General features: G+C 42.4%; 1 protein-coding gene across 1 annotated transcript; it reads left to right on the top strand.

The window, feature by feature from the left end:
• Positions 1–1,544: 1,544 nt before the first annotated feature.
• Positions 1,545–6,844, top strand: zfp36l1a (zinc finger protein 36, C3H type-like 1a). The gene is made up of 2 exons (XM_028000562.1): positions 1,545–1,735; positions 3,910–6,844. The coding sequence occupies exons 1-2, from the start codon at positions 1,685–1,687 to the stop codon at positions 4,969–4,971; spliced, it is 1,113 nt and encodes a 370-aa protein (XP_027856363.1). The 5' UTR covers positions 1,545–1,684; the 3' UTR covers positions 4,972–6,844.
• Positions 6,845–14,050: the final 7,206 nt, after the last annotated feature.

The following is a 14,050-nucleotide window of genomic DNA, read 5'->3' on the forward strand; positions in this document are numbered from 1 at the left end:
TGTAAACAAACAGCCGATAGCTGCTCTGTCATGGATTTCAGCAGGCGGGAGGAAGATGGGCCTCAGTGGATTTGTATAGGTCCCACAGTCTGCAGCCGGCCCCTTTCCTGTGTCTCTGCATGCGTCACCCATGACAGAATGCAGTGTGAATCTGGTGAGGTCACTTGGGTATCGTGTTATCACCTGCCTGGTGAAATGATATGCACATATTCAATTCAAGGAGCGTACCTCTAGGCCTGCATGTAAGGCACACCATTTGAGCTTTGGTTAAAAAAAAAAAAAAGACAAGAAAACAGAGAGGTAGAATGCACATAACTACAGTAGGGGAAAGAGTTATAGCTCCTGCTCTCTAAATTCACCGGAAAGTCCCACAAAGTGATGACAATTAGGAGTAAATTAATTACAGAGCAGTATGGTAGCTGAAACCCTGAGGATAATTTTATAAGTCTCAGTAAACAACCTTCAACTACTCAAAACTATCCTAAAAAAAGAAATAAAGCTATCTATCTATCTATCTATCTATCTATCTATCTATCTATCTATCTATCTATCTATCTATCTATCTATCTATCTATTTTATGGTGTGCATTATGGCTCATTGCCCAGGGCAGCACAGACATGGGGGCGTCGCAATCCAGATTTCTATTACCTGACTTGTATGTTTCATCAATAATAGTTTTGAGGTGGTAAAACATTGAGTGAAGGTAAAGTTTGCAGCTGCTTATGGCCCCCTGCTGGTCTGGAGGCGCTCCAACAGAGCTTAAATTCAAAGATGGAAAGTCTGCATATGCACACAAAGAAACCAAATGAATTCTTGATGGATAACAGAGCAGAAAACAAAGAGGGAAGAGAGAAGAGCCGAGAAAAATGTCCATGTTAACAAGTCGCAGCCTTTTTTTGGTGCGGTTGCTTGTGAACGCAACTTTAATGTTGGATTCCCTTCTCTGGAAAAAAAGAGAAATTACATTATATGAGCACATTAAAGGATAGTGTAACAGTGTATTTCTTCCTTTTTCACAAATTTGTTGAAATTGCATTTTAACTACTTCATATCTTATTATCTCAGGAAAACTTTATAGTATTACCATAGGAAGCAAATAATTACAAAAAATTAAATATTTCTTTCTTTAAATTTACTGTTGGCTCACCAGCAGTAGTAGCTGCTAAAAAAAACTTGTGTTCGCAGAATAATATCAACATGATCGAATACTGCCAGACAATATTGAACGCAGGTCAGGTAGGCTTAACCGGAGGTGGCCCTCCCAAGGAAACTCTGCTTTGGGCCTCATAAAAGTTTGAGCCGCCTCTGGGGGTTGCCACTGATCTGAAAGCAGCCGTGTCTAAGCCGAGCAAACTTCTGCCTCTGTTATTAAGAATTCACAGCAACGTAGTGATGTCAAAGAAACTGACAAGCCAGTGCACATATGAAGAAAAAAAAAGTCTGTCTGTAAAAGAAGAGGAACAAAAAAAAAGTTCAGAAAGTAACCGCCCAGCACTTCTGTGGCTCCTCCTTGCCGGCGCTTATAAAGCCAATGTCCGAGCTGAAGCGGGGCAGAGGGGGAGTCTGCAGGGTGTAAAATACATAGGAGCTGCGAATCAGAAACTCCGCAGACCTGCGTAACTTTTCTAACAAGCGGCGGCCGCTTTTTTTTTTCTTTCCTAACTCGACTTGGTTGCTGGAAAGATGACCACAGCCGTGGTGTCGCCTTTCTTCGACTTTGACATGATAAACAAGGTATTTTTGAACACTTTTTTAAAATCTTGGGCTTAGTTTGGTGAGTCGCAGTGTGCAGGAATGAGGAGCCGCATGACCGCGGCCCTCTGCTGCCACAGCCGCCGCTTTACGCGCAGCCTGGTTTGTTTTGCTGCGTTTCACTCGCTGTTTTCTTCATTTAGACTAAACAATATGGCCGTGTTTTTTGTTTTTTTTTTTTTTTTGACTTAGTTCATCCCCGGCAGGGCGTTTGTGTTTAATAATTATCTCCTAGCCGCCTCCAAGCGTGTCGGTGCCGGTGGTTTGACATTAGTTTTAATGGTAAACTCGGGTGTTTTTCATTTTCGGCATGTGCCACATCAGCTAACGCAACTGTTGCTTCAGTTCAGCCCCACAGGCCAAGATTGGCTTCGTCTAAAGAAAGGGAGGTTTTTTGCGCTACTTTTTAACACTCGCAGCAGCCACATGCTCTCTAATCATTAACAAGATTTACTGAGCTTTAGCTTTGGTCTTTGCTCCTGGAAGCTGTTGAAGGCTACTACCTCTCAGGGGCGCTTCCAGAAAGTTTATAAAGAGAGCAGTAAATCTTGGGGTGAGCACAACAACGACAAAAGCCGAGCTATTAATCAGAATATTTGGAGTTTCAGTAAGCTTTCCTCCTCCGTGAGGCTGGTTGTCAGTGATGGATACTAAAAAAATGGCAAAGAAAACTTGCATTTGTAGTAATTCATATACACCCATTCACACTTTACTCTCCCCATTTCATACCTGTAAACAAACAGTTTTGTACCCACAAGCTTGAACTGTTTTTCATCTGGTTAATTTTTTTTTCTCATAGCAGCATATTTTTATTTATTATGGCGATAAATCCTTGTAAAATGCTCAAATATTATTCGTAGTTGAATAGCATTCTTTGTTGGTTTTTTCAAGGTATAAAAACTAGCTGTTACTACTTATTTCCACCCATTTTGATTCTGATCACAGTTTGGACTATTTGACTCTTATGTTGCACAGTGCATTGGGTCCACTGACCAAAAATGATTCCAAGGGACTAAATTCTAGTGAATCATAAATAAGCTGGGTACAAAAATAACCACATTTGAAGAGGGGCAACATCCCAAAACATATCGAATAAGCAACTCGAATTTCTATGATTAAAAAGATTATAAGTGTGTCTGGCTGAGGTGGTAAAGCCCCTGTACTCCCCCCAATCCTCCCTTAGTGGCAGCTCTGTTTAAGCTCAGTGAGTGATGACTTCTCTTAGATGTGTCTAACACATTTTATTTCACCTTTCTTCCTCTTGCTTCTGTTACTTTTCATTCTCATGTTAATCAGTCACCTGTGGTCGTTGGGTGGGTGTGTTGCGATGCAGACCCAAAGTTTCTCTTTGTAGTCCGGCAGGATGTTTTGCCTCTCTTTCGCTGTCTTTCAAATGACGCAGTCCACAGGCCTCTCATGTGCTGCTGTTGCTCCATTTACTAAACAGGCACACATTCCTAACCAGGGCAACTTGCCAAACCAGCTGCTGTTCTATAGGCCTGTATCCGCTTCTGTTGTGGGAGCCAAAAAGGAACAATCGTGCAGTTCGATGGGAGGTTTCTATTCAGTCCCCCCCCGTACGCCGGTGACCGTAAATAAAGTCAGCTGGCTCCAAATGAGTAAACAGAAACCAGATGTGTAATCTAATCTTTGGATTAATGCTGCTGTTGCGTGCGTACGTCGTTGTGCGTTGCACTCAACGTACCGTCTCCAGTGTAAAGCATGGTAGAGGCACTGATATGCTGAGGGGATGTTGGATGGAGCTACTGTATCCAACCATATCCAACTGCAGTCACCATTACAATATCAATATCCTAACTACTGCATTTATGAAGGACTTGTTTTGGAGAAATATCTGGTTGACTGTTGAATGTCAGATGGCATTGTACTGAAAACCTTCTTGCCAGTGCTGTATCTGACCACCTGGATTGACTTTAAATTTTTGTCCACATTTGTTATTGATCTTACTGATCCTACGGCTCAGGCAGTGCAGTGAAGACTTTTTTTGGTGATGGAAAATAATGTTACAATGTTGTGTTCTCCTAATACTATGCAGCCCTACTTTTTAATATGAGGTATCTTTGAAACCCTTGTTACGTCAGTCCTGAAGGCAATCATAGACTATGCTCTCATACCACGTGTTTCTTTCTTTGCAGAACAATAAATTCAGCTACAGCAACAACCTGGGGGGCCCTCACCCAGTGTCTGTCCCTTGCACTGGCACCAGCGTGCCCCTCTCTAACGCCACCGGATCCCTGCTGGACAGGAAGGCGGTGGGATCCCCCGCAATGGCAAGCGTGTTCCATCGGCGTCACTCTGTCAGCAGCACCAAGTTCAGCCAGAACCAGTTTCTGAACAGCCTGAAGACGGTGGAGCACTCCTCACTCATCTCAGGGGCTGGCAACGCCAGCAGCAACAACAAGGAGTCCCGCCTGCGAGACCGCTCCTTCTCTGAGACGGGGGAGCGGCTCCTCAACAAGTGCCTGGGGCCCTCCAGCCCGACGTGCGGTGGCGGCGGCAGCAGCCCGGTGAACTCCAGCCGTTACAAAACGGAGCTGTGCAGGCCCTTCGAGGAGAACGGCACCTGCAAGTATGGCGACAAGTGTCAGTTTGCCCACGGGGTGCATGAACTGCGCAGCCTTAGCCGTCACCCCAAATACAAAACCGAGCTGTGCCGCACCTTCCACACCATCGGCTTCTGCCCCTACGGGCCGCGTTGCCACTTCATCCACAATGCCGAGGAGCGTCGCGGACCTCCGCAGCAGTCCTCCCCTTTAAACTCTTCCAACAAGATGGAGAGGCCCCGGCTGCAGCACAGCTACAGCTTCGCCGGCTTCTCCAGCTCCGGAGGACTTAGGGACAGCCCGACCTCGGTCACCCCGCCGCCCATGTTCTTCCCAGACGAGGTCCCAAACTGGCCCAGCAGCAACCCGTTCACCTACTCCAGCCAGGAGCTGGCCAACCTGTTTGGGCCGAGCCTAAGCGCCGGTACGGCAGGCGCGGAGCCAAATAGCGCCACGCCGCCCTCTCCGACTGGCACGCCTTACTTCTTCAGACCCATGTTGGAGTCCCCTCCGCTGTTCGAAACCCTTTCTAGCCCCCCAGACTCTCTGTCAGACCAGGAAGGCTACCAGAGCAGCTCTGGCTCCGAATCGCCCTCGCTGGACAACAGCCGCCGCCTTCCCATCTTCAGCCGCCTTTCCATCTCTGATGAGTAACGGCACGCATCTAAAGATTGGTGACACAAAGAGAGCATGGCACTCCCCTCTACCTCTTCCCCTCTGTTCCCCTGAGCTTCCCCTGTCCTCCCTTACTCCAGATCCTTGTCGTTTTTAAGGATGTAATAATAAAATTAAGGGAACTAAATTGTAATTTCACCCCAGCTGATCTGCACATAAAGTTTTAGAAATGATGCCATGTGTCATAGTGCCAAACGAGGAGTGGAAACTGAACAATGAAAATCACAAGAACAACAATTGACTGTTTTTGTTTGTTTGTTTTCCCCAGGTGCCACTTGTGTATTTTTCTCTTTTCCCTCTTTTTTTCTTTTTTTCATTCATGAATGTGTAGCAGTACAAGTGGCCTTGGAAAGGGGGAGTGCATTGCACTAACCCAACCTTCCCTTCCCTCCCGTCTTCCTGCTCTGTGTCCCCAATGACGTCACTTCCCCCTGAGCTAGCTAGAAGGTGCTCACTAATGTAATTGTAGCTCTGCAGCAGACGTTTTTACAGACTGATACGAGACAAAAACAAAGTAACAGACCCTGAAAATATATGAATAGTTTTTTCTTTTTTAAAGGTTTAATAAAAAATAAAGTGCCTGGGGCGGCTTCTGCATGTGTTTAGGGTGAATGGACTACTGTTTTTCGCTTCTTTACCTGCTCCCACGCCACTGTCGGTGCTCCTCAAGTCCCGTCTTCTGTTTCTGATCTGGGTGAGTCTGCAGGAAGGACTTTTGAACTGGAAGTTGGTTAAATACTCCCCTCGCCCTTTCATCTGAGTTTCCCCTCCTGTTGCTGGTCACTGGCTTATATATTTTATTTGTCATTATTTGGGGAAGGAAGTCTTTATCGAACTGATCATTAAACCTGTATGACTTTGCTCCCGCTCCTCCACCTTGTCGCCCTCTCCAGTCTGGGGGATTTCCAGCATTCCCATGGTGCAGTTCAGATCGGACCTCCAAGCTGTTTTACTTTACCCCCCCCCTTTGTCCCTCTTTACAACCTGCTCCACTGAGCATTCTGTACTCATTACACCCCTTTTGCTTTCATTATTTGATAATTATTTTTTATTAATGTTATTATTACGGTTATTATTTGAAAAAAAAGAAAAAAAAACTTTCCAGACAGAAGGTTTGCGTGTCACTGCTTATTTAACTTATCAGAACATATTTATTGGTGATCATATGCATTTTTTTGTTAATTTTGTTTTTTGTATTTATCTGGATAATGAACAATAGAATATATTTTCTTTTATGTTAAATTATGATCTTCCATATTAATCTAAAGATTGTGAAGATGTTTTTTGTCAGTTTTCCTTTTTTTTCACAGTTTAATATATTGTACTTCAATGACTTTTTGTTCTGCAACTACACTTTGTCAGAAATGAAACTAATTTAAAGCAGAAAAAAATGCAAAAAAAGTTTGCGTTTTTGATTATTTATTATACTTTTTTCTTTTCTTTTTTTTTTCCTTTTCCTACTCCCTCTCATTGGACTGCAATTCCATCTGAACAAGATTTGCTGGTGTTCATTCCAGATGTTTTCCCTGCACAACTTGCAACAATCTGACGGTCGCAGTTGCCAACTGTTATTACATAAATTGAGCTTTTTGAGATAAAATTCTTGGAAAAAAAGCCTGCCTCAACTGGAGGACTGGTATAAAATGGATTTCCTCCCAGTTTGTTATTACAAGCAATAGCTGTGACCAAATGAGTTGAGGAAAGAGTTTTTTTTTTTTTCTTTTCTTTATAATTTGATCGGATGCTTGACGCACTTGCTCGGCCCCCCTTTTGACCAGTGGAAGTGCCTCTTTGAATACATTCCAGGTAGCTAAAGGCTTTTCAGCCTTTTTATATTTGATTAAAAAAAAAACAGTACAGTTTTTAAAGTCTATTGTTCTGTGTTGCCTTCACGTGTGGTGGAAGAGGTGAAAGGATCATGACACAAAGAAAGTGAAACTGTTGAATGTATATTTTTTTTCTTTTGTTTTTAGTTCAGCCATGTGTTTTCACTACAGTAATTTCTGTGAGTTTATATCAAAACCTTTTTTCCCTCTTTTTTATTTTGTAAGTATTGATTGCAGTTAAGTCAATAAACCCCATATTTTTTGGAAAACTTAACATGTGTCTCGAGTTCTATCTTTGGTGCTTTTTATGAATTTTATGTGATAAAGCAACACACAGTAGTGTATATTCATAAATTCCCAATGGAATGTGGGAATAATGGGCAGATTTCCTTTTAGTATTCCCCCAAATAAAAGAATCTGATGCTGCGTTTCTCCTTGAACACACCAATCCTGTAGTGAAACATGCTTTTATTTTTGCAGGGAGAAAGAATGTGGGCATGGGGCATTGGATGCTGCATAATAAGCTTAAATCTTTCAGTCCTTCAAAGTCAATTTTTTGCAGATGCATCTTTTTTGCTGCAATCATAGCTGCATGTTTTTGGTATTTTTCAAACGGCTTTGCATATCTGAACGAGCCACTGCACTCATTCAAAATGGATCGACCTCAATGAGACTGGAAGAGGAACACCTCCTTTAAATATAACTTAAAATGGACAACCTCTGGCACTTTGTCCAGAGGCCTCAAAAACATGATTTGCTCTATGCCGCTGTAGGTCTGGTGGTGTGTTTAGGGTTGTTTTCCTGATAGGTGAATTTTACAGTTTTGTCAGTGACTTATTTCTTCTCCATAGCGTGATGTTTCCGCCACAATTTTTCATTAAGGAGGTGGTGTTGTGCAGGATCAGATTTTCTAGGTAGTAATGGTCTATATGGACAGTAATCATACAGGAAATGTGGGGGGGAAGAGGAAAAAGTCTCAAGGTTAAACCCAAGATGCTATTAGTATCAGATTTTTATTTTTATTATTTTCTTTCCCATTCAGCATTTATGCTGACTTGTGTTTGCCTTATGATGAAAATTCATTGAAATGTGTGGCTGTAATGTGGCAAAATGAGAAAAAGGACAAAACGTGTGGCAGAGAACCCTGGAGTGACTCAAAAGAACCAGACATTGCTTTGCATATCTTCACTTCAAACCCAGACCTCTGTAATGCACTTTTAATAGTGTCAGTTAGCCAAAGCCTCAACAAACACAACAAACTCGACTCTTGCTTTGCATAAAGGTTCACAGTGTGTCCACAATTGTTGAAAGGAAAAACCAAATACCAATGGAAAACTAGATTTGCCTCCCAGAACCAAAGGGAGTTTCAGTGTGGTGAGAGTTGATTGGTCAGCTGCTCAGGCTGCAGTCAGGGCTATTGACCCGGGGATAATCAAAGTCTGATTGAGCAGGTTTGGTCACACAAAGAATCAGCACTCCTAGTTTCAGCTGAATTATTGATCAGAGTATTCCGTAACCATAAAGTTTCCAGGAATGAAAAGTTATGCACTCAGGCAATGACCAGATCGTTGACACTAAGTTGCGAGCTGATCAATAAAGTGTTTTGAGAATGTTCTTGGCGCGGACACAACAAACGTTTTGTGCTTGTTAGCCTCCGTTTGTGACGCCGTTCATCTGATGTATTTCTAAAGAAAGATAAATGCATAAAGTTATCTCTGTTCTTCATACCTTAGCTTCTCCTCCATAGACTCAGCTCAACATCTGTGCTGCTTCTGCTTTTCCTCTCCCCTCTCTCTGGACTCTTCTGCCTGTCTGTGTTTATACTCTCTCAGATTGCAAAAAAAAAAAAAAGGAGCCTGAACAGGAACTACTTTTCTCGACACAATGGTGAGTGCTGACCCATGACCCCTGGAGATCTTGTGTTGCTTTATTTCAGGGAAACCAAGGCCCTCTAGATTTCTGTCTTCTTTATCTTTACTGCCACTCCCAATCCCAAACAAGCTACAGTGTTCGCAAAAGTATTTACACCTCTTTAACAAATTTGGATTTTACATACAGGAAAAAAAAGCTTTTTTAAAAGGAGGGAGACACCAAGTAGTATATATTTGCAAAGGCAAAGGAAAAAAAATATATATATATATTTTTTGGTACTCTGAAACTCCACCCCCAAAACTCCAGAGTAAAAATATTTGCAACCAATTATCTTAAGAAGTACTTACTAAATAGTATTCACTAAATAGTAAATACATAGAACATTTGTGATGAAAGGGCTTCATAAAGACCGTGCCAAAAAGGTTAGGGAGAAACATGCAGAAGATGTTCATCACCTGTTAGAGGCTGCTAAAGACTTGAAACCAGGAGAGAGGTTCACCCTGGGCCTAAACAAAGAATAATAAAAGTAATTAAGAAATGTTATAAATCCATGCTGGAAAGGCACAGTCAAAGTACAGACCTAAATCCAAAACAACAACAACGGGTACGAATACATTTGCAAGACATTGTACCAGCCCAAAACGGGTTTTTTAGGTGATTTCTTTAGATTGTGTCGAAACTTTTGAGAGTTTATACGAACTGTTATGTTGATGATTACCTGCTTTACATTAAAAGCAACAGAAACCCTTTTTTTTTCTGGAAGTTACCCAGTGTTTCCAATTCCAGTCCTTTATGACCTGACCATGTTTTAGACGTGAACCATTCATCTAAATCAGGTGTGTTAAACCAGGGAAAGCTCTACAACATGAAGAATTGACTTTGGCTGCCAGTGAAGTCACCCGATAAAACCAACAAGCTTGTCTGGGTGTTTCTTCTGGTTATTATTTTCATTAAATTAAGTTTTTTTATATATAACTTTGGTGGTGGTGAAGTGCAAAGAGGAGAAAAAAAGATAGTTCCTTCCTCAAAAGCTTTATTATGTTGTGTCTTGATTGCATCAAAGGGAAAGCAAAAGAAGAAAAGAAGAAAATTAATAGTAAAGGTCTCTCAAGCTAAACGCAGGGGACTAGAGCTCACACAAGCCTTTTTTTAGAAGAACTTAAAATGCGCAGTTTGAAGCACATGAAAGAGGGCTGCTTCCTGTGCGTGCGGTCTGTGCACAGAGGCACCTTGATATAAAGTACCAGGAAGTGGCTTTTTGTGCCGGCGAAGGTGCCGGATGGAGGGGGTCGTCTATTCTTTGAGATGTGGCAAAAGAAAGGAGAAAAAAACCCCGAAAAATAAAAACCTTCCATTTCTTCAAAACAACAACAGGTTAGTTTCCAAAATAAAGACAGAGCAGTGACACATATGACACTTATGGTTCATTTACTTGCCACCTGTGCAGTGGGGAAAAAGTGATTGTATTGCTCTGCTCTCAGGGGGCCAATCGTCGCTCACCTTTAACCTGTGAGGTTGAGCAAGCGAATGCCGCAGCATGTACGCCGTGCAACTGTGCTATCAAAAAAAGAACTACCTCCTTGTTTGAGAAAGAGTTGAGCAAATAACGCCGATGTGCTGACTCTCCCTTATCTGTTTAGCTCTTACATCCGAGAGGCCGGCACATATCTGTAGACTGACGCTCGTGGACGCCCGTGCACGGTTGAGGGCCCGTGCACCAGGAGCAGGTGTAGTGGAAGGGGTGATTAATCACCAAACAAGGGCTTAGGTCAACACCGAGTGTGCAGGTTAGGTTACAGGCTTTGTCTGTAGAAAACAGAGACACAATTAACCTCATTCAGACGCAAATACCAGAGTTCAGGGACCTGCAGTAGAAGCATCCGCCCAAGCAAACATGGCATACTTCATGTGGGGGCAGAAATGTTCTGCTCAGCGGAAACAAGCGGAGAGCGAGTCGTGTGATAAAACACTCTGCACAAGAAAACACTCTGATTTCCTCTGATTTCAACTTCCAGATTCAGCCTTTTCATGACAGAAAACTAAGTGACAAAGAAAACAAACAAGGGTCTAAAATGAGGTGATGATATATTCCAATAACAGAGTATATTCATACCACCTGGCACTGGGTGCTAGCTATTTGGTATTTCATTGATTTTTATCAGGCGTCACAAAATTATCCATTTCACCAGATTAAAAAAAAAAAAAAATCCACTATAGATCAATTCTGATTGTCAGTTGCTCTATTGCACATCTGCTTTGACAATGAAGATACTTCCAGTAGATAACACACAAAAATTGCCTTTCCACCCATGTGATAGAGTAGCATGTGATTAGATCTCCCGCTAAGCCAGGCTGCTAACTGGAGTTAACAAACTGGTTTGACCGAATCATCTGAGGCTGCGGTTCTTCCTCTGAGTCTGCAGTGTTCCTGGTAACCCCACGGACTTTCTATGAGTTCAAGAATTCGCTCTGTGTAGTTCGTCCATGAAGACTCACGATTTCTGATTCAGAACAAAGATCGAGGTCAATCGGGAAAAGAACGACTCTAGTTCAGGCGACCATTAAGTGTTGGTGACTTCTGAGGGATGACACAGTAATTCACCAGTCACTACACTAAAACAACAGTAAGACTGGGTGGATCATGAGCTACACATGCACTTTATAGACACATTGTCAGAGATGTTCGTGGATGTTTTATGTTTAAACCGCTGTTGACAGACACTTCAAAATACACAGCAAGACAATAAAAGTGTTACTATGGTGAAATTACAGGTAAACAAAAAGGTGCAATAAAAATAAATGTATTCTTAAGTGAAACTTATTTGTTTATGATGGTCTCTTTTGTCATTGTTACCTTACTGACAATAAAACGTAGTACTATCAGTAAGGTGGTGGTTCATATGAAACCAGTAACTTGTTAGCTTAGAAATTACTTGGTTTAGCTGAAGGGCAGGTGAGAAACAGAAAAATACAAAAACTCCTCGTCCTTTGCCAAAGGTTACACTAATACGAATACTTGCACTTCTAAAGCCCCAGCGGTCAAAGTGGTGTCAAAACGACCGTAGCAGTAAGAAATGAGGCCACAATTTGACATAGTTCCAGCCTTTCTAAATTATAGCAAACAATGCTAACTATGCACATTTCAGAGCCTTTTTACAAACCCATTGACCTTACCGCTGCAGGACATACTCATAAACCTGACTCTGTTGATAAAAACGTCCATTTATGCTCATCTTTGGTTTAAATAGACTGTCAGCCTCCCTGTCTGTGGCTACTCAGACTTTACCCTCCTCTGTCTTTCGACTGAGGGCCCCACAAAGGAAGGGGGTTTCAAGAGTTAGCACATTGTTTTCCAAAATAATAAAATTCTTAGCTTAATTATGGGAATGTGTTATATAATTTGTGTTAACAAGGGGGCTTCACATCTCACCTCTAATCTCTTCCTGACAATTATAAGCCTGTGTCATAAGTGTTTCTCTGTTTAGGAAGTTTACACTCCGAATACAAAGCAGTGCAGATTACCCACAGAGAAAGTGGAAAATCCAATACTTAAATCTGCTCTGGGTTTTTTGATCACTTTTCCTTAAGCAAAATATGCAATTAAACACACAATCCACAACCACTGTTTTGCTTCTTTTTTTTTCTTCTATCCCGTGGTGTTTAGGATCTTTATCTCCGTAAACAATCAGAGGAATTTTCACCCTCACACTTCCAACATGTTTCATAAAATATCCCGATAGTCATGCTCCAGCAGTCACTGCCAGGCTTTTTTACCTCACTAATCACTGTAATCTTAGTATATGTTTGCGGCCTTTGGCAAATGACAGGCTTTTATCTTTCTAGGTCTATGTGTTACAGTGAGACTGGCTGTAGATCAGCAAAGACAAGAGTCATAAACAGACGCTGATCCTGTGGGTTTGAATCTCTGCGCTCCACATTGCTATTACAAAGGCCTCTGAGGCTATAACACACTGCACAGCGGGTAATGACCATTGGCCTGGATCCAGTGTACCATGTGCTTCTCTTCCTCTGGGCTAAGTGGCAACCCTTCACCTGTGAAAGAGAGAAACAGACAATACGTATGTGTTGAGGTGAGGTGAGGAGGCTTCAGAGCAGAGATGCGGTGACGGTTGTCTGACAGGTTATGGAAACACACCCTTCCACTCCTTAGTGTGACAGAAAAACAAACACAGAAGTAGAAAACTGGCTCTGAGCCTAGCGCTAATGGACAAGCGATTACTTTTTTTGAAACAACACGCTCCGCGCTCTGTAAGGAAACCCGAGCTGAGCACCGGCCTGTGGGAGACGCCGTCCCGAACCCGAAACTGTTGTGCTTTGGGTTTTCTGGTCCGTCGGTGCCGAGCGAATCACTGCCTCACTTCCCAAGAGTACTTAACCACTTAGCTCTTCCTGTCTCATGACTTACAACATCACCCAGAGAGCGGCCTTGCACTAGCAAAACAACACCTGCTCTGTATTTTTGACCCAATGCTCCAGATTCACTAAAAAGCTCCAGATTATCACAAATGTTTATATGACAGCTTGGAAGGATCTGTAAACAGAGAGCTCCAACACGCTTCTTCAACGAGAGACTGTAAACAATCATTGGTTCACTACCTTTCCTTCACGTGACCCGTCGCTCATCCTGGTGCCCAGTGCTCTGAAACATCTGGATGTGGCCATGCCTGAACGGATAAACCAGCAAGAATTTATAAAGTCTATTTTCTTAGTCACATTCAGAGGGTAAGACTGCCTCTGTGCCACTGGTAAAGAGCAAGGTGGGGGGAATGAAAAGCTCATCTGCCGGGTTGTATTAACGGATTTGGCAAAGAATACAACAACTGAGGGTTGAGTTGAGTTGACTTGCAATTGCAGCTTCAGGTGTTTTGGGGTATGCCTCTACCAGAATTGCCCAAGCTCCCTCAGATTGGGCGCAGATGGCCTGCCAACATCAGCCTTCAAGCCTTGTCACGGACTCTCAGTTGGAATAAGGTTTTGAGTTTAACTGGACCATTTAAAAAAAAAACAAATAAGCATTGCTCTAAACCAGTCCATTGTTACTCTAGTTGTATGTTTAGGGCCTTTGTCCAAATGGAAGGTGAAGCGCTAACAGGTTTTGTTCCGGGATTACTCTTGAGGACTGAAGTTGCAGATCCCTATATTAGGGACATCAGAGTACAGGGAGGGTGTTGAATACAAAAGTATGCCACATGTTTTAAGATTCTTAGTAAAATAATGTGAGACCCATGTGTCATTTTTCCTTCCTGCACAATTATGATGACCCATCACTTAAAAATCCATGTGAAGCACATTAAAGCTTGTGGTTGTTACCTGAAAAGATTTTGCAAACTTACAAAAAA

Source organism: Xiphophorus couchianus, chromosome 19 (assembly GCF_001444195.1).
Source record: "Xiphophorus couchianus chromosome 19, X_couchianus-1.0, whole genome shotgun sequence".
Lineage (NCBI taxonomy): Eukaryota > Metazoa > Chordata > Actinopteri > Cyprinodontiformes > Poeciliidae > Xiphophorus > Xiphophorus couchianus.